The 18628-nt window shown below is 44.4% G+C and overlaps 1 protein-coding gene across 4 annotated transcripts in view; it reads left to right on the top strand.

Moving 5' to 3' along the window:
• Positions 1-18628, top strand: part of ANO2 (anoctamin 2) — a 383296-nt gene that overhangs the window by 297419 nt on the left and 67249 nt on the right. For all 4 annotated transcript variants that reach the window (XM_045364578.2, XM_074006133.1, XM_074006134.1 and 1 more), the window contains one exon: positions 11638-11833. In XM_045364578.2, the coding sequence (XP_045220513.2) occupies positions 11638-11833 (196 nt within the window). The remainder of the gene's footprint in view (positions 1-11637; positions 11834-18628) is intronic.

Genomic DNA, 18628 nt, shown 5'->3' with positions numbered 1-18628 from the left:
CAAAGCCTCCCACAATATGCATATTATTGTTAAAGAGTTTATTCCTTCATTCAATATTTAATGAGTCAAACGATGTGCTTGACACCATTCTTAGACACTGGGGATACAGCAGAAAACAAAACAAAATAATCCCTCTCTTAAAAAATTTGCAGACAATAAATAAGTAAATAAATAACAATAAATAGGTAAAATAGACTTCTGTCTCCCGTAGTAGTAGGTTAGGATATTTGTAACTTCCCATTTTGCTAAAATTTACAAAAAAAAATTGAATGAATATATTTTTCAATCTTCTCAAAGCCTCAAAGGGCTGACAGAATAGGAAGTAATACCAGAGGCTAAAATCTAAAGGAAAATGGGAACCAAGGAAACAAATGCCTGGGCACTAGAGCTACTTTTACCTTGAGAACATTTGCCCGTCTAGGCAAACCTAGGCTTTGGTTTTGGCGGTTTTATGGGAGCAAGCAGGATAGAAATTAGGGATGACGGATGGCCCCAAGTGGGGATTGTAACAGGATGCCCTCACCAAAGGGCTATGTTCAGAGTAAAGATGAAACTGAACTATACACACCCTTTCCCACTTATGAGACTACAGAAAAAAAATTGTTATGGATCTAAGCAGAAAAGGGAGGAAAGGGGAAACAAAACTCTGTTCTTAAGAAGTGGCCAGGGGCAATCCCTATTGTGGCTTTCTATCCTGGGTCACCACGTAAGAGGATCAGGGAACCTCAGGTTGTGAACTTTAACACTAGTAGGGCTCCCAGGGGCCCAGAAGAAGGTGAATATGTACTATTTATGCCAGGCCTCAAAAAGTCACCCAAAATAATTTTTCAAGGGCAATGAAGAGAACACAGTCAAAAACAACTAATTGCTCAAGAAAGTGAAGCACCATGTGAAAGAACCAGCGGGAACACACAGCAAAGACCAGAGATATGAAATTATCAGTCACAGGTTAAAACAGCAAACTTAAAAATATACACAAGGAATAAGAAGCTATTTTGAAAATTATCTAGCAGATGTGAAAACTAACCAATAAACCTCTATCTGCTAGAAATAAATATATATATATAGAAATTAACAAAAATATTGTTATATATATGATTTTTATATACCATGTATATATGTGTATATATATGTGTATACACACACACCCCCACGACCATGGATAGATTTTGTTTTTTTTCTTGAGACAGAGTCCGATTCTGTCACCCAGGCTGGAGTGCAGTGGCGCAATCTCGGCTCACTGCAACCTCCGTCCCCCGGGTTCAAGCGATTCTCCTGCCTCAGCCGTGGATAGACTTAACAACAAGTTAGACAAAGCTGAAGAGAGAATTTGTAAACTTCTATACAGGCTGGAATAAATTATCTGTAATACAGTATAGCGACACAAAAAATTGGCAATATGGAAGACAGGTTGCAAGAGAACAGGTAATGAATGAGATATAAGGACTGGTGGTTTCCTAAGTTGTTGCAGAATGCCAATCCACAGATTGAAGAATCCCAATGAAACCCAAGCAGAAAAGGTAAAAAGAAATCTGTATCTAGATATATCACAGTGAAATTGTAGAATGTATGAGACATAAGAAAAGTCTCAAAAGCAACCACAAATCCAAAGGCAAATTACCTTCAAAGGAAAGACACCTGGACTTAAAACTGATATTTTATAGCACATTGGAAGTCAGAATACAATGAAAAGCCCTCTTCATGTGCTGAAAACAAAACAATTTCTAACTGAGAATTCTATGCCCAAGAAAAACATCATGTAGTGATAAGGATGAATTAGAGATATTTACAGACAAATAAAAACTGAGAGTTTGCTATCAACTGAATCTCTCATTAAAAGAAATTCTAAGAATGTGCCTTGGATATGATCCCATATGGAAGACCATGGTTTTAGAAGGGAATGAAGAGCTTTTAAAGTGGTAAATATGTGAGAAAACCTATATGAACCTTGACTGTAAAAATAATGATGCCAATTTTCATGAAGTTAAAGAAGATAGAACTAAAATATATGCAACAATAATATGTAAGTTGGGTGGGCAATAAATAGAACAATAATGTTCTAAGGTCTTTAGATTGTCCAGTCGATCAACGGATTTTAAGATTTATATGGAAGCACAAAGGCTAAGAAGAGTCAACAAACTCTTGAAGGATGGATATGTTACTCTAATTATAAAACTACAATAAGTAAGATAATGTTATATTCTTGTGGGAAGAGATAATTAGACCAACGGAATAAAATAGAAAACCAAGAACCAGATTAATGAAAGTGGCACTGCATATAAATGGGGAAAAGAATGAACTTCTCAATAAATGCTTCTGGGACAGCTGGGTGTCCATACAGAAGAAAATAAAACTGGGCCTTATTCACACAACTCAAAAACATCAATTCTAGGTGTATTTTAAAGATGAACTGTGAAAGGGAAAACAATCAAGTTTTTAAATATATAAGAAAAAAATATTTTCATGACCTTGGGGTAGGGAAGAATTTCTTGAGAAAGATACAAAAAGCACAACCATAATAAAATGCTGGTAAATATGACTATATTAGAATTAAGAATTTAAGTTCATAAAATACCTAATACACTCTGTGAGAAGACAAATTATCAGAATGGGATAATGTATTTGCAACAACTATAACTCAAAGAATTACTCTTAACATAAAGAATTAAAAAACATGGAAAAAGGTAATTCAGTATGAAATAGGAAAAAGATGAATATGTACTTCACAAAAGAGGAAATCCAAATGGCCAATAAACCTATAAAAGAGTACCCAGTCTCATTAGTAATCCTGGAAATTCTAATTTAAACCACAATGAGATACCATATATGCCCAAAAGTCTGTAAATAACAAGTGTTGGAAAAGATCAAAAGAGCATCTTAAACTCTCCTATTGGGAGTATAAGGTGAAAAAACAAAAACACTTTGGATATAGTTTGGCATTATCTAGTGAAACTGAAAGTTTCTGAGAAATTCTTCTCCTGGGTATCTGTCTTAGAAAAACTTGTGTCCGTGAGCAGCAAAATACATGTACAAGGATGTCTATGGAAGCCCTGTTTATAATAACTCAACCTGGAAACAGCCCAAATGCCTGTCACCACCAGAATTGATACATAAATTGAGGCATATGTATACAATTAAATACTATACAGTCATGAAAATGAGCAAACTAATAGCTATGTATAACATCAAGGGTGAAAAAAACAAGGTGAAAGAATATATACAGTTTGAATCTACTCATAGTGTTCAGAGACAATACTCAACTATATAGTTTAAGGATGCATACCTTGGTGTTAAAACTATCAAATGAGCAAGAGAATGATTATCACAAAATTCTGCACAGTGGTTAGATCCAAAGGAGCAGCAAGGATGGGAGGCCATGTGTGTGTACTGGGGAGAAGGGAATTCAAAGCTGCTGGCAGTGCTGGTCTGGGCTATACTGGTGTTTGTTTTATTCAGTGTGTGTGTGTGTGTGTATAAAATGGATTTTTCTGCATGTTCACAATAAAATTTAAAAAGACACAAAATGCATATATTAAATGGGTTGGTCAGGTAAGTTCTCATTAAGGTGACGTTTTATCAAAGATCTGGAGGAGGTGGAGGAGCCAGCCACATGGATATTCTAGGGGGAACATTCTGGGCAGAGGAAACAGCAAGAGAAAAGGCCCAAGGGGAGCAATGCCTGGCATCAGGAGAGACAGCAAGAAAGAGCCACAGTGTGGCTGGAGCTGAGCACCCTGCAGGGGGTAGTGCAAACGGGGACACAGTTAGAGAAGTAAGGAGGAGCCCTGTAATTAGGGCCCTGGAGGCCACAGTAAGGACATGGGCTAATTCTATGTGAGATGAGAACCCCTAGTAGAGGATTTTGCAGGGAGTGACATGACCTGACATACATTTCAAAAGGATCATTCTGGCTGCTGGGGTGAGAACATGCTGGTAGAAAGGCAGGGGTAGGAAGAGGGAGATCAAGTAGGAATCTGTCGTGATAATGCAAGAAGTGTGGTGGCCTGGGCAGGGTGAGAGTGAAGAGTGTTCAGATGCTGGTTCTATTTTGAAAGTGGACTGAAAGAATTTGATCATGTGGTATAAAACTGAAAAGAAGTCAAGAATGACTCTTAAGGCTTTTATCCTGAGCAGCCCAAAATCTGCCGTTATTCCTTACTCGGTTGCCCTCATGATGGATATGAATCTAGAGTTCAGGGAAGATGTCCAGGCTGGAGACCTAATCACTAGAAGGCATTTAAAGCTATAAGATTGCACGAGATCACCAAGGGAATGAGAGTCGATAGAGAAAATGTCCAAAGACCAAGTCCCAGGACACTGCAGTGCTCAAGTTTAGGAGCATGAGGAGGGGCCAGAAAGGAGAATCGAAAAGGGACAGGGGAGAATACAGAGTCCCAGAAGTCAAGGAAGCATTTCAAAGGGGCAGGGCAATCAATTGTATCACATGCCACTGGTAAATCAGGCAAGAAGAGCACTGAAACTAGGAGCTTAGCTGCTGCCTGAGAGAAAAATCTGTATCATCATCATCGTCATCATCATCATCATCAACAACAACAAATAGATCACTGGACCACCATTCAACAAATACTAAAAACTGGGTCAATGGTGGATCATCTTGCCAAAATTCTAAGCTTTCTCTTTTTTTAAAATTCCATTGATAAGTCCTAAAGCTAGACTGGAAAGTGGGAATATTTTTATTGTCCACAAATAATACATAATTATTTCTCCTTTGTAAAATCTTCCCTTTCCCAACCCCACCCAACTCCAAATCTTGATATAAATGCAAGATTCTGTATCAGAACCAATAACTAATTGAGAATCTCACTCTGCCTGGGGTCCCACAACTGCCACCAGCAAGTTCTGGGAACTGAACCATGTGGGCAGGAGCTGGGAGCAGAGTGGTGGGAATGGGGGGAGCCCCCTTTACACATCACCCTTCACAGTCAGGTGCTCAAGCTTGTCCAGGCTTAAGCTTCCAGACCAGGGGGAATTATTAATAGCACTTTTTTACTCTCAAAAGTATTTCAGATTGGACAATACATTATATTGTTTCCTGCCTATTTGGTTTTTTAAAATCCTTATTTGAACTAACTTGTCCCCGTTACTTTTTCCCACTTAAAAAAAAATCCCAGTTTTCTTTCTTTATTTTTTATTTAAGTTCTAGGGTACATGTGCACAACGTGCAGGTTTGTTACATATGTATACATGCACCATGTTGCTTTGCTGCACTCATTAACTCATCATTTACATTAGGTATTTCTCCTAATGCTATCCCTCCCCCTGCCCCGGACCCCCCGACAGGCTCTAGTGTGTGATGTTCCCTGCCCTGTGTCCAGGTGTTCTCATTGTTCAATTCCCACCTGTGAGTGAGAACATTCGGTGTTTGGTTTTCTGTCTTTGTGGTAGTTTGCTCACAATCATGGTTTCCAGCTACATCCATGTCCCTGCAAAGGACACGAACTCATCCATTTTTATGGCTGCATAGTGTTCCATAGTGTATATGTGCCACATTTTCTTAATCCAGTCTATCATTGATGGACATTTGGGTTGGTTCCAAGTCTTTGCTATTGTGAATAGTGCTGCAATAAACTTACATGTGCATGTGTCTTTATAGGGGCATGATTTATAATCCTTTGGGTATATATCCAGTAATGGGATGGCTGGGTCAAATGTTATTTCTAGTTCTAGATCCTCGAGGAATTGTCACACTGTCTTCCACAATGGTTGAACTAGTTTAACCACTCCCACCACTGGTGTAAAAGCATTCCTATTTCTCCACATCCTCTCCAGCATCTGTTGTTTCCTGACTTTTTAATGATCGCCATTCTAACTGGTGTGAGATGGTATCTCATTGTGATTTTTATTTGCATTTCTCTGATGACCAGTGATGATGAGCATTTTTTCATGTGTCTGTTGGCTGCATAAATATCTTCTTTTGAGAATGTCTGTTCATATCCTTTGCCCACTTTTTGATGGGGTTTTTGTTTTTTTCTTGTAAATTTGTTTAAGTTCTTTGTAGATTCTGGATATTAGCCCTTTGTCAGATGGGTAGATTGCAAACATTTTCTCCCATTCTGTAAGTTGCTGTTCGCTCTGATGTTTTCTAAAGAAAAAGGACTTGGCATTACCCTAGAACAAGGTGTGGAGCATGAGATGAAGGGGTCAGGGTGGTGCTTAGAAACAGGTAATTTTCTGTGGTGAAGTTAGGGTAAGCCATAGACACCTACTGTATCTCTCATCTCATTCCTTTCTTCACCCCTGTGCTTGAACCTAGGCAGAAGATGCCAGGAGCATGGGCATTAGGAAGGTTTCAGACATGCCAATCTACCAAGTCAGCTGGGAATGCTTTTCATGGGGTGATGAGAGCAAAGAAATGCCCCAGTGCTATTTCATCTGCCTCCTCGTGTTAGAGGCCAGCATGGACAAAGACGAACTTTCTCTCTCTCTTCACCAATCCAGTGTGTTCAGCTAAAGTTTCCTTTTTAGATGGGCCCTCCTGTTTTCTTCTTGTAAGGGAGGGGATTGTCAGAGGCAGTGTCCCTCCTCTAGAGCTAGGTGCCTGAGCTTTCCTCCTATGCCCCAGATAGTCATTTTCTTACACTTGGATATTGGGAGTCCACCATCAGAAATCCTCCTCCACAGCCTGGATTCTCATCATAGCCCCTTCACTGATCTGCCTTATTTGCACACTGCCCCTGATGGATCATCAGCATGCTAATTTTTAAAACCTAAACCAACTCACATCCCTCCTGTGCTCAAAACTCTCTGACGCCTTCCCATCTCCTGAGGTGTGGAAGCCAATATCCACACACTAGAGGGCGCCCTCCTGGCTGCCCACCCGTCTCCCACTCCACCTGTCCCCTTGCTCACTTCCCTTAAATCCTTCCTTTAGGTCTTTGGTAAAAGGTCACTTCCTCACCCATCTCTTTCCCAACCACCCTGTTTTAAATTGCAACTGATCTCTGTACCCTCTTTGCCTTCTTTGTCTCCATAGTATTTCTCATGCTGAAGGTACTACGTATTTTACCTATTTATTAGTTTATTGTCTATATTTTCCCACTAGAAGATCCACTCTGTGAAGGTAGTGCTTTCTGTTTCCTTTTCCTACTGGGACCTAGAACTGAGACTGGCACAAGGAGGAGCTTAAGACACATTTTATGAATGACCGAATGCGTAAATAAACTAGGTGGATGTCACAGGCAGCGTACTGTGTCAATGATGAAGTTGCTAGTGTGTGTGCACGCCTGTATTTTTATACTTGAGCTACTGTTGTGTGCCATGCTGGGGATCAGCAGAGGTTACTTGTGCCTTGTGCATTGCTACTTGCTCCTCTTCCCTTTTCCGGAAAGTTCTTCCTTCTTATTCTTTCCTCTCAGTCTTTCCCACAGGAAACTGTCCCAAAACGTTTTTCTGTGGAGTTTTCTCTGACTAATCCCCCTGCTCTCTGCTGAGAGCATACCGGAAGCTCGTGAACAGAGGCCTGTGACTCCATCCAGCTGCTACTAGGCTCATCTTTGTTGTATGTGTGCAATGATTTTCTCAACTTTGCTTCAGAATGCAAGTTCTGGAGGGCGATGAAGAGGCCTCCTCTCTTTCCTGTCTCGCTCTTGGTGTCAAGTAGGACTCTGGACTCTGTAGCCTGGCTTATGTTGCATTTTGTTTGTGCCTCAGAAGTAAAGTTGTGATGTGAAAACACCAAAAGCAACAGGAACCATAATAAAATGACCGTGTGCAGGGCAGCCAGATCCCCTAGAGCTGCTGACCAGCGAATCTTTACCAAACCAGTTCTACAGGAGGCGCTGCTATGAAGTGGCTTTAAGGCACAGAATGTGGTACAAGACAAACCTCCTTTTGACCTAGTTAGAAGAGACAGATCACAAACATGGAATATACCCAGTGCAGTGGTTTGCACAATAAGCAACCAGAAAATATGTATTGAACTTAATAAACAAAATCAATCATGTGGGCTGGGCATGGTGGCTCACGCCTCTAATCCCAGCACTTTGGGAGGCCGAGGCAGGCAGATCACCTGAGGTGGAGAGTTGGAGACCAGCCTGACCAACATGGAGAAACCCCATCTCTACTAAAAATACAAAATTAGCCAGGTGTGGTGGCACATGCCTGTAATTCCAGCTACTTGGGATGCTGAGGCTGGAGAATCGCTTGAACCCGGGAGGCAGAGGTTGCAGTGAGCCAAGATCGTGCCATTGCACTCCAGCCTGGGCAACAAGAGTGAAACTCTATCTCAAACAACAACAAAAAAAGAAAAAGTAAATAAATAATGTAACCACAAGTGGTGGAAATAGTACTGGATTTAGTGCTGGAAAACCTGGGTTCTAATGTCAGGATGGGATTGTAGACTTTGGAACCATGGAGCAGGGTTCAAATCCTAAATCATCATTAAATCTCATGTATTAAAGGCATGTCTTGCATGGTAGTTAAAAGAATCAGTGCTAGTGAATATATGCATCGAATAAAGACATCTAGAAGGCACAAGCAGTTCAGCTGGTATTGATGATGTTATCACCATTAACATCTCAGCTCTACCATATACCCTCCAGACCTTGGATCAATCACATTGTTGCCTCTTGGGCTTCAGTTTCCTTATGTATGAGACTAAAGACTGTACATAGATGATTCCTAAATGCTAAGATTTTAAAATTTCTGCCATGATCCAGAACAGTAGGGTTGTAGTCCACACCTTGTGGACTTCAGCAAATCGCTTCACTTTTCCATGCCTGTTTCTTCAGCTGCAAAATGGTCACGTGGCTGGGTTGGTGCTCTGCAAGTTCCTGCAACTTGAAAGCTCTGTGAATCTTGGAATGCTCTGGGAAACACCAAACGAGAGGCTCAGAGCTTGATTTCTATAGTGGGATAGGAAATCAAGACCAGAGAAGGTAAACCTGCAAGGAATCAGAGAGCTGAGTGAGGTGTGCCGGGAGTGGGGCTAGGGAGGAAGGGAGGGTGGGAAAGAAGGCTTTCCTAGGTAAGTAGGACAGTGCTCCTTGAATGTGAAAAAGAGTTGTGTTAAAATGCAGGTTCCAGGTTAGTAGGTCTGGGGTTGTGCTTGAGATTCTGCATTTCAATCAAGCTTCCAGCTGATGCAGCTGATCCTTGGACAGTATTTTGAGTAGCAAAGAGTGTTCCTTCTCTAGTTTAGCAGCTGGGCCTCTTAGAGAATAACAGAAGCTGATCTTCTCCCCACACCTTCCTCCATGTCCCTCCCATAAGACCCTAAACAAAGGATGTTTCTGCCATTGTTTTTTTCCCCTAGTCTATCTCCCAATCCCAACCCCCAAATACGCACACACACATTCACTCACTCCTCGATACCCTCACCTCTCCAGCCTCATCAATACTTTAATCACTGGTCTTCACTGCGAAAGTGATTTTTGGGGAAAAGAATCTCACACCACATTTTCTAGGCCCTTACTGTCTGGCAGTGACAATCCCAGAGGAATGGAAAGTGAACATGTCTACATTGTTGGAGAGGGGTGATGTCATGTCCAGGTTTTCCCAGTTACACGGTAGTAGTCCCTACTTAGTCCTGGAGGCTGGTGTTTCTGCCGCTCCCCACCCCCACCCTGCAGCAGAAGAGGGGCCTCACACAGAGTGTTTTTCCCATCCAACCTCTCCTCTCCCCACACCCACACACACCCAAACACACACAGCCTTCCTGTGCCCAGAGAACACCACCTTTCTGCCTTCCTTACCAAGGGCTTCTTTTTCACAACACGGCCCATAGGGCAATTACTGGTAGTTTTTGAAGCCCACCAGGATAAAGAGCTGAGTCTGCCACCAGCACACCCCAGGTACCCACCAGAGGTCTGGAAACATCCATACCTGGACACATCTGCTACCCATTGGCAAGCCACTGGAGTGTCATTCACACTGCTTGCAAAGCACTGCCCAAGCCAGAGGCCCCCACCTCCCCTCCCCTTTCCTCCTGTGCCTCTCCTCCCCTCCTCTCACCCCCTCCTTCCTGCCCCGCTCCGTGTGTGTGTGTGTGTGTGTGTGTGTGTGTGTGTGTGTGTGTGTGGGGTCCAGCACAGCTTATTTTTTCTGGGGAGCCTACTACCTGCCGTGTTCTCTCCCCACGTTTTCTATTTAGTTCTTCATAGCCAGTGCCCATTCTCTGTCCTGCAGAGGAAATAGGACCTGAACAGTTTCCTTTACAGAAAGAATCCTAAGAAGGAAGGCTTCTTTCTTGAAGAAGTCTTGACTGAAGCAGGTTAGAATTTGCTCTGAGCGGGGCATGCACCTAGCAGTTGTCTCTCTCTCTTCTGTCCCCTCTAAGAGGCTTACTCAGGGCACTTTCTTCTCATAGCATCCTTATTCTTCCTGGAAATGATCCTTCCTTGGTTGTGATGGGGACAGGAGGGGACATGGGCACAGAAGAAGGAAGAGGGACTGTTGGGCAGATCTAGGTCTAAGAGAGTGCCTTATTATTCTTAGGTTCTAGAGAGAGGAAATGAGGAGACCCTTAGAGGTCACGTGGCTATAACCCTCCTTTTGGAGCACAGCAGCTGGACACTTCTGTACCAAATGAGGAATCTGAGTCCTCCATTTCAAGTCACCTAGTAGAGAAATCTTACAGTGATATTTTGGTCATCCTGAGGACTGAGATTCCTAAAATCTCACTCTTGATGTATTCCCTCTTTTCTCCTTTGAGCAGCCTTCTTGCCTCTACTTATCAAGCTGTAACTCATCCCTTCTCAGCTCAGGTACCTTCAGTGGCTTTCTATTTCTTCTCATGAAAACTCCATTTTATTTATTTATTTATTTATTTTATTTATTTATTTTTTTTTTTGAGACGGAGTCTCGCTTTGTCGCCCAGGCTAGAGTGCAGTGGCCGGATCTCAGCTCACTGCAAGCTCCGCCTCCCGGGTTTACGCCATTCTCCTGCCTCAGCCTCCCGAGTAGCTGGGACTACAGGCGCCCGCCACCTCGCCCGGCTAGTTTTTTGTATTTTTAGTAGAGACGGGGTTTCACCATATTAGCCAGGATGGTCTCGATCTCCTGACCTCGTGATCCGCCCGTCTCGGCCTCCCAAAGTGCTGGGATTACAGGCTTGAGCCACCGCGCCCGGCCGAAAACTCCATTTTAAATCCCACTGTCTCCACAGACTATTCCCTGGCCACCCAAATTTACTTGCTCCCATGTACTTGGAGTTCCTTCAGCAATAATACTCTTCATTTAGCACTTAATACATTCTTGGACATTATTTACTACGGTTTGTTTAAAAGGAGTTCATGTTATTTCCATAGAAGATCAAAAGCTCCCTCACGAAAGAAATTGCATCATGTATGTTGAACACTCCACAGGGTCCAGCGTGTTCATCCTTATTGTGTGTGTGTGTGATAAATCATTTCAATTCTGATAAAAATTAAGACATCCTCCCCTGGAAAATGCACTTCCCCTCAGAACTCTGCCTAAAAGTTTGTTACCCAGTCAAATATTCCAGACTCATAATATCTAGAATCCCTTGTTACCCACCAAAAGATTCCCTTGTTACCCACCAAAAGACTCCAGATTAATAATATCTGATAATAGCAAATGGTCCTGTTGGCAGAGCAAATAGTAGATGCTCAAGAATTGCCTGCTGATGTGCATTTTTCTCTGTTTTCCCCCAAACAGATTGCCCTGACGTTCTCAATCGTCTTTGGGGTGATTGTGTATCGAATAACAACAGCAGCCGCTCTGTCTCTCAATAAGGCTACACGCTCCAATGTCCGGGTGACAGTGACAGCAACAGCAGTCATCATCAACCTCGTGGTCATCCTCATCCTGGACGAGATCTATGGTGCTGTGGCCAAGTGGCTCACCAAAATTGGTACTGTGTCACCGAATCTTCTGGCTGTCCTAGGCCCTCTTTAAGTCAATGTGTGCAAGGCTTTTGGTGATAATGAACCAAAAAAAAAAAAAAAAAAAAAGGGACAGGGACAGGATGCTTTGTACAGTGAATTAGAGGAATGGGGAAGTGCAATGTATGTGTATTTGCAGGGCTGCCAAAGGGCTTTCTCTAAAGGCGGGAATCCTTCCTGTAACATTCTTGATCAAGTCCTCTGGCCTGTGTTGATTGCCTCATGTGACAGGACACTCACTATCCCCTAAGGATAAACCACAGGGTCTGTTCTTTTTAGCCTAACCTAGAAGCAAGGCAGACTTCCTGTTAAAAAGTACAGAGCTTTAGCTCTCATTTTCCCAGCAGCATCTATAAAGTTGAGGATAAGCCTCTTGATACTTGAGCCCAAGAGGGTCTTATTGGTCTTATCTATCCCCGTATTGTCAGAGGCCCCAGAAAATCCACACATTCCCCGGGCACTGAGTAGACTTCAAAGAGGCATATCAGACTTCCCAAGCTTCAAACCAGTGAGAAAAATGCAATGGCCTCAATATTCAGATGTGTCATTTGAGCTGTAAGCCGCTGTTGCCCAAGCACCACGTTTTGGCATTTGGCATTTGTGCTTATTGGATGGGGGAGGCTGACAGTCGAGACCCTGTCCCATTGTATGTATTCTGGGTGGCCTGGATTCATCCCTTCCCTCTCTGAATGTAGGGATTTCCCTCTCTGACACTAGGGACGAGGTTTCCCAACTTCTTGTTAACCTCATAGGGAGGTTGCATTGATGGTATGTATGATGTCTTTAATTCACGGACCCTTGATAGGATAGCCACCTCCTCAGGAGCCTTCTCCTGATGACTGGAGAATTCCAGAAAGTTGCTCTGTCTGTGCCTTTCCCCTGCTTGGCCTCTACTGAAACACCACCCATGGTGAGCACTTTGCTTTGGCTTCTGTATTGCTATCGGCAGCTTAGCATCCTCAGGGGCAGCTCTGCTGTTTCCAGGAATGTGCATATTTATGAGTGTTATCTGTGTGTCTTCATAAGCTTCTGGAGAAAAATAAGCAGAGAATTTTAATTCAGCATATTTAATGATAGACAGGATTCTATGGAAGCACTTTGGAAGAACATCCAACACTCCTGGGGACTCAGGAGGCTTTGGAGGGAGAGGCATTTAACTGTAGAGCTCAGAGATAAGTGAGAGACAGATAGGCACGCATATAGGGAGGAGAGGATGGGCAGGAGGAGAGGGAGATTCCTGGCAAAGGAAACCAAGTGAGAAATACGGCACTGAAGGGAGTGATCAGGGGGTCAGGAAAGGCATGCAGGAAAGTGGCAAATGAGCCACTTGGGTGATTGGGAGAGTCTTGGTCGAGCTGAACACCAGCGGAGGAGGAGCTGAGCTCAGCGTCTGGGAGAAAGAAAGCATGAAGCATGCACAGGACGCCAGGGGAGCCCAGTGCCGGGGCTCTAGGTCCAGGGCACATCCAGGGCATGATGGAGTGGGAAACTGGGCCAACGGAGTTAACCAGCTCGTGTTTTCTTGTTTTGTTTTGCTTTTTGATGGGAAATCTAAAATGCCAGGCTGAGGACTCCGATTTTTTTCATAGATAATGGAAAAGTGTTTGCTGGAGTTCCCAGGAACATTCAGCAATAAACAGTACCATCTTCCTGGCCTGATGACTGGACCAGCTGAGAAATTAGATCAAGGCAAGAGTAGACAAAGCCAAAATATCAGCCGTAAAACTGAGAAAGGCTACATGGGAGGCAGTAGCTTAGGAGAAGAGCCAAAAAGACATTCTCTCTCCATGGCAGGCAGCGGTGGATGGGCCAGCCCTGTGAACTTAGAACTTGGAGGGACATAGAAGAACACCTGCTTCCTGCAGGCCCTTAGCTCCCCTCTAAGTAGGGGCAGAAAAAGAGGCTAGGCAAGGAATGCCAGCATCCTCTTCCAGACTCAACAATAAGATAAGCTACTCCTCCTTCTCTCACCCAAGAGGAGAGATGGTTGAGCTGGGGGAAGACAAGCTGAGACATTACAACTAATCACATTCCCACCACATGGAGGAAACATCAGGAGTAGAAATAAATGTCCCCTACTCACTCCATGTGGTCCTGATCTAGCACCACTGAGGATTTTTTTTAAGAGCGTGGCATGACGGGAGCTGTCTGCAAAATTACTTAGCAGGGAAATAGGATGTGACAGAATAGGGAGAGGTAGGAGAGCCAATTGAAAGGACATTGCTGAGTGTATGGGCAGGAAGTAGGAAAAAGAGGGATCGGAAGTCAGTGGTGATGTCGACCTTCTTGCTGTTCATTTGTGTTACATTATCTCTCTTTTCTTGCATTGCTCTAGATAGTGATAAAGATGAAAGAGAAATTGAGTGGGCAACAATAGAAAACTCATTAATAAGTATTTAGTGAGTACTTCCCATGTGCGAGGCGGGGCCTTAACTCTTCTGTTTAAAGCCACAAATAAAATGGGCTGTAATACAGCTTTCACATCATGAAGCTATGTTCACTGTTTCTACCGACACACCCTCCTTGCCCAGACCAAAGCAGCTACCCTGGGCTGTTAAATCGATGTCCAGGACTCCATAAGAAAGTCTGTGCCCTGGAAAGGAGATAAAATCCTAACAAGTACATTTTGTTCTCTCTGAGAGTGATACTCATAAAGTATTTTTAAACTTAAAATAAAATTTGTAACTCCATTTCATCTTCACAAAAACTGCATGGCCAGGAAGGGAAGTATTATACCCTCACTTTACTAAGGTTCAGACTCAGATTCCACCTCTAAAATGTGAATCTCTTTTGTGTGACTTTGATGTCAGTTTCTCACCATCTGTACTGAAGTGGTGTGTTGGGTCTCCATCAGGAACCCCAGTGAGCCTTGTTCTGGGGCATTGCTCTTGTCTACCTTAGACTGGGTACCCCAGAGGGCTCAGAGAGGGACCGCTGAATTTGAGAATCCAGTAGAAAGAAGCTTTGAACTCTAGACCTGGCTCCTTCTCCTCCCACCCCCCAACTGTGTGGCAGTGGGTATTGGGGAACTTTTTCGGACAAAGGTTTGCTGATCCTTCCTTCGTCATATTCCTCCTGTCCTCTGGTCATCATGTGTCTGGACGGTTTTCACAGCCTAACGCCTATGCCGTTGTCCTCAGCCTCTTTCAATGGGCTTCTAGCTTGGAAATCCCCATCCAGCCAACCTTTCCTGAACAGTGGGTTTGGGGACATTGCTCCCAGTCAGCACCCTCAGACAGCTTCCTTTGGCCCTAGAGCAGCTCTAGTTAGCATTTCAAGCTCTCAGCTACTTTCTTCCCACTGTGGTCCTCCACCCCAGCTGACCCACTCAGCTCGCGGTCACCCTAGCCTCCCCGTGTGGCCCCAGCCCAGCCTTGCTCATGCTGCTGTGACTGCCAAAATGACCTCAGTGACCCCCCTTGAAAGGGCTTCTTGAGGGCTCCTCCTTTGTAAATCCTCTTCTGGCCTCTCAGCCGTCAGTGGTCATCCTCCCCCTTCCAGACTCCCCTGGCACACACCCTCTGTTTCTGGGTTCATCCATCAGCTGTTGATGGAGTGCTTGCTCTGTGCCAGGCACAGTTCTGAAAACACAGCAATGACAAGCGACAAGGTCCCTGCTCTCATTTTGCTTTCACTGTGGCAAGGGAAAGATGGACAGCGAGCAGGGCCATTCCACAGAATGTGAGGAAGGTCTGATGAGACAGACAGTGGTCTGGGGCTGTGCACTCTGGAGGAGTTGGTCAGGAAAGGTGTTTCAAGGTGGTAACTTTATAGCTGAGACCTGGATGGCAGGAGGGAGCCACCCACAAAAGGATGTGGAAGGACAACTCTTAGGAAGATGAAACAGTAAAGGCAAAGCCTGCAGGTCAAGGCTAAGCTTGGAGCGTCTTATCCACACTACTCATTGGATGCTGATCAGGTGCTATCTGATCTTATCACATTTCACATATATGTGTCTTCCCAGTGTTAGAATAGACTAGGCTCTGCTGGGGTAATAAATTCATCTTGAAATCTTGGTTGCATCTGTAAAGTCATCTGTGTTCTTGCTCAGCCCACATATATAGTGCAATCAGGCAGACCTAGACTGATGGCGGCTGCCGTGGACACCATGTCAAGAAAAGACAGCTGGAGCATTGACTGGGGCTGTTAAATGCTTCAGCCTCCAAGCATCATTGTTCATCCCGTTTGCTCACAGCTCACTGGCTAGAATCAGCCTAATTATGAAGAACTTGGAAAACGTGTGAAAGGACATGGCCATTCTGTAAGCAGGAAAGGTCTCTGCTACTTGCTCCCAACCAGGCTGCAAGGCTCTTGAGAACAGTGACCCTGTCTTTCATTTATTTTTATTTCCTGCACAGTGCCTGGCCCATGGCAGATCTTAGCACATTTTTGTCATTGCAGTCATTGGTGAACTACGTCTCTCTCTTCATTCATGCATGCAAAAAGACGTTTTTCAAGGAATGCCCAGAGGCTAGGTATCTTTTAAGCCACAGTAGAGGCTGAAGTGAACATTTATGTATTCCTTATTTCACCTGTCTTCCTACAGAAGGATGTATGATCTTATTGAGATGAATAAGGCCAGTGCAAAGTTGACACAATGGGATAGTGACTGAGAGAGGCACCATGGGTATCGGGAGACTTAAAGTTTCCTTAAAGGCAAAGAATACCCACACTAACAGAGACGGTCCCACAGAGTAGGTCCCAGCAGTATCCCCACAGGCAGAGATACGGTTACAGGGTTCCCTCAGGCTCCACGCGGACATAAAGCTATGGATAATGCCACCTAATGGAATGAGAAGTCTGCCGGGCTTAAGACTTCCTTTGCCATTCTCACGCTGGGTTTAACACCCGCTTGGCTTCCTGCCCCAGATGTGTTGATAGTTGAGGAGGCTGTAAGTATGCGCTTTGCTCACCAGGTGCAAACAGCTGGTGTCAGTAACCCCAATAAGTACCCAAGTGTTTCCCACAGGGCTGAGTAATGGAAGACCAGTTTCCTGGGAGCATCCTTCAAGAGGCTGAGGTGTCAGGCCTATCTGAGGTCCATTCTTGCTACAAATATATATCACAGAAGGCAAGATTTGTTAATTTCCTTGAGAATGATATCTACCACTAGCAGCAGTGGCAGATAAACACAGTGATTGTCCCCCTGGCTGCCATAACACTAGTCAGGAGCTTAGATGCAAGGCATGCTGGAATCTGGAGGCAACACAGCACTGGTGAAGCAGGACTCAGCTGAACCCCAGGGTGGTGGGAAGGGGGCTTTCTGGGGAAATGCATGAAGCTTTGGAACTGTGTCTGAGAGGGAGCCCGGCTGGCCAAGGCACAGTGTACAGAGTGTGTGGCCAGCTTTAGCAAGCATCAGTATTGGATTTTGAGTGCTGCGGGGGTAGGATTCCAGTGGACGGGTGGGACAAGGTCTCTTAGTCCCCAGTGATCCGTTCACTCCAGGAGGGGATACAGGTGGTGGCTGTAGAGAAAAGGTTCAGGTCCTGGGGGAGGAAGCAGGCAAAATCTGGGCAGGTCACTGGGCCTCTGGACATACAGCAAAGAGGACAGGCTGCAGCATGTTGGGAGGATAGGGTGGGAAGCAAGAAGGCAATGGAGCTGACTGGTGCAAGGTGTGCTTCCTCCTCGGGTCAGGATGCAGGGGTGTATTGTGCCTTTGAGCCATACAAATCTGGGAGAAGGAAAACTATAGGATCTTAGCGTAACAATGTAGGCAGTGGTCAGGGTTGGCCTGGACAGGGGGCCTGTCTGTACTCTAGCTTTGGAGAATTCTTCCAATAGGAGGCAGGATGGAGGAGGCACGTCTAATGGCAGGCTTCTGGACTGAATACTCAAAATGCTTTTGGCTTTCTGACTGCCTTTCCTCCTTGTCTTTTCTTTTGAAACTCTGTGCAGAGTGCTGGCTGGTGCACTTCATCCCTCCCTTGCCATCCAGTCTTTCCGAGTCCCAGGGTTGGGCTCATTGTAGGTGCTTGAAAAAAAGAGTATTAGTCAAGTCAAGGTTTTTATGAAAATGGCCGTGCTTGGGAGCTGCTTGGACATTGCTGATAGCCCACTCCTGACTGTCACTGCCCCAGATGCTCCTGAAGTGGGGCCAGGGACGGGAGTGAAAGGAGGGATGGGGAAAGGCCCTGAGTTCCATTGAGTGCCCACCTCATGCCAACACTGGTTTGCGTACTTTGCCCCACATTATGACAGTAACACTGGGAATGAGTCATTTCTTTCATTTTACTTATGAGAAGGCTGAAGAGGTTTAGAAACTTGACCAAAGCATACAGTTAGTAGTGTGCATGTGTGTGTGTTGATGCACACCCTGCTTACCCTATATGTCTGTCACACACATACACACTTGCCCACACACACACACACATACACACACACACACACACACTGCTTACCCCGAACCAAACATTGTTCTAAGCACTTTCCATATATCTGTATGTTTAATCCTTCAAACAGACCCAGTCAGGTAGGTAATCTTAACACTCCCATTTAGAGACAGGAAGACTGAAGACACAGAGCAGAAAATGACAGGCCCAAGGTCATGGCACTGATAAGTGGTGAGTCTGGCCTCATTGTCCTTGCTAAAACCGTGACACTCTACTGCCTTTTAATATGTAGCTGTCCTTGTTCCCCAGAAAAGTTTAAATTTATTGGGAGAGCAAAAGGAAACACCACAAAGGCTCCAGAAGATTTAAAATGCAGTGCACTCACATATGTGAATGACAAGAGGTAGAGTGTTTCTGGGGATGGGGACA

The sequence above is a fragment of the Macaca fascicularis genome, chromosome 11 (assembly GCF_037993035.2).
Source record: "Macaca fascicularis isolate 582-1 chromosome 11, T2T-MFA8v1.1".
NCBI classification, from domain to species: domain Eukaryota; kingdom Metazoa; phylum Chordata; class Mammalia; order Primates; family Cercopithecidae; genus Macaca; species Macaca fascicularis.
Note: the sequence above shows the minus strand (reverse complement) of the source record. Positions and strands in the feature narration are given on the sequence as shown.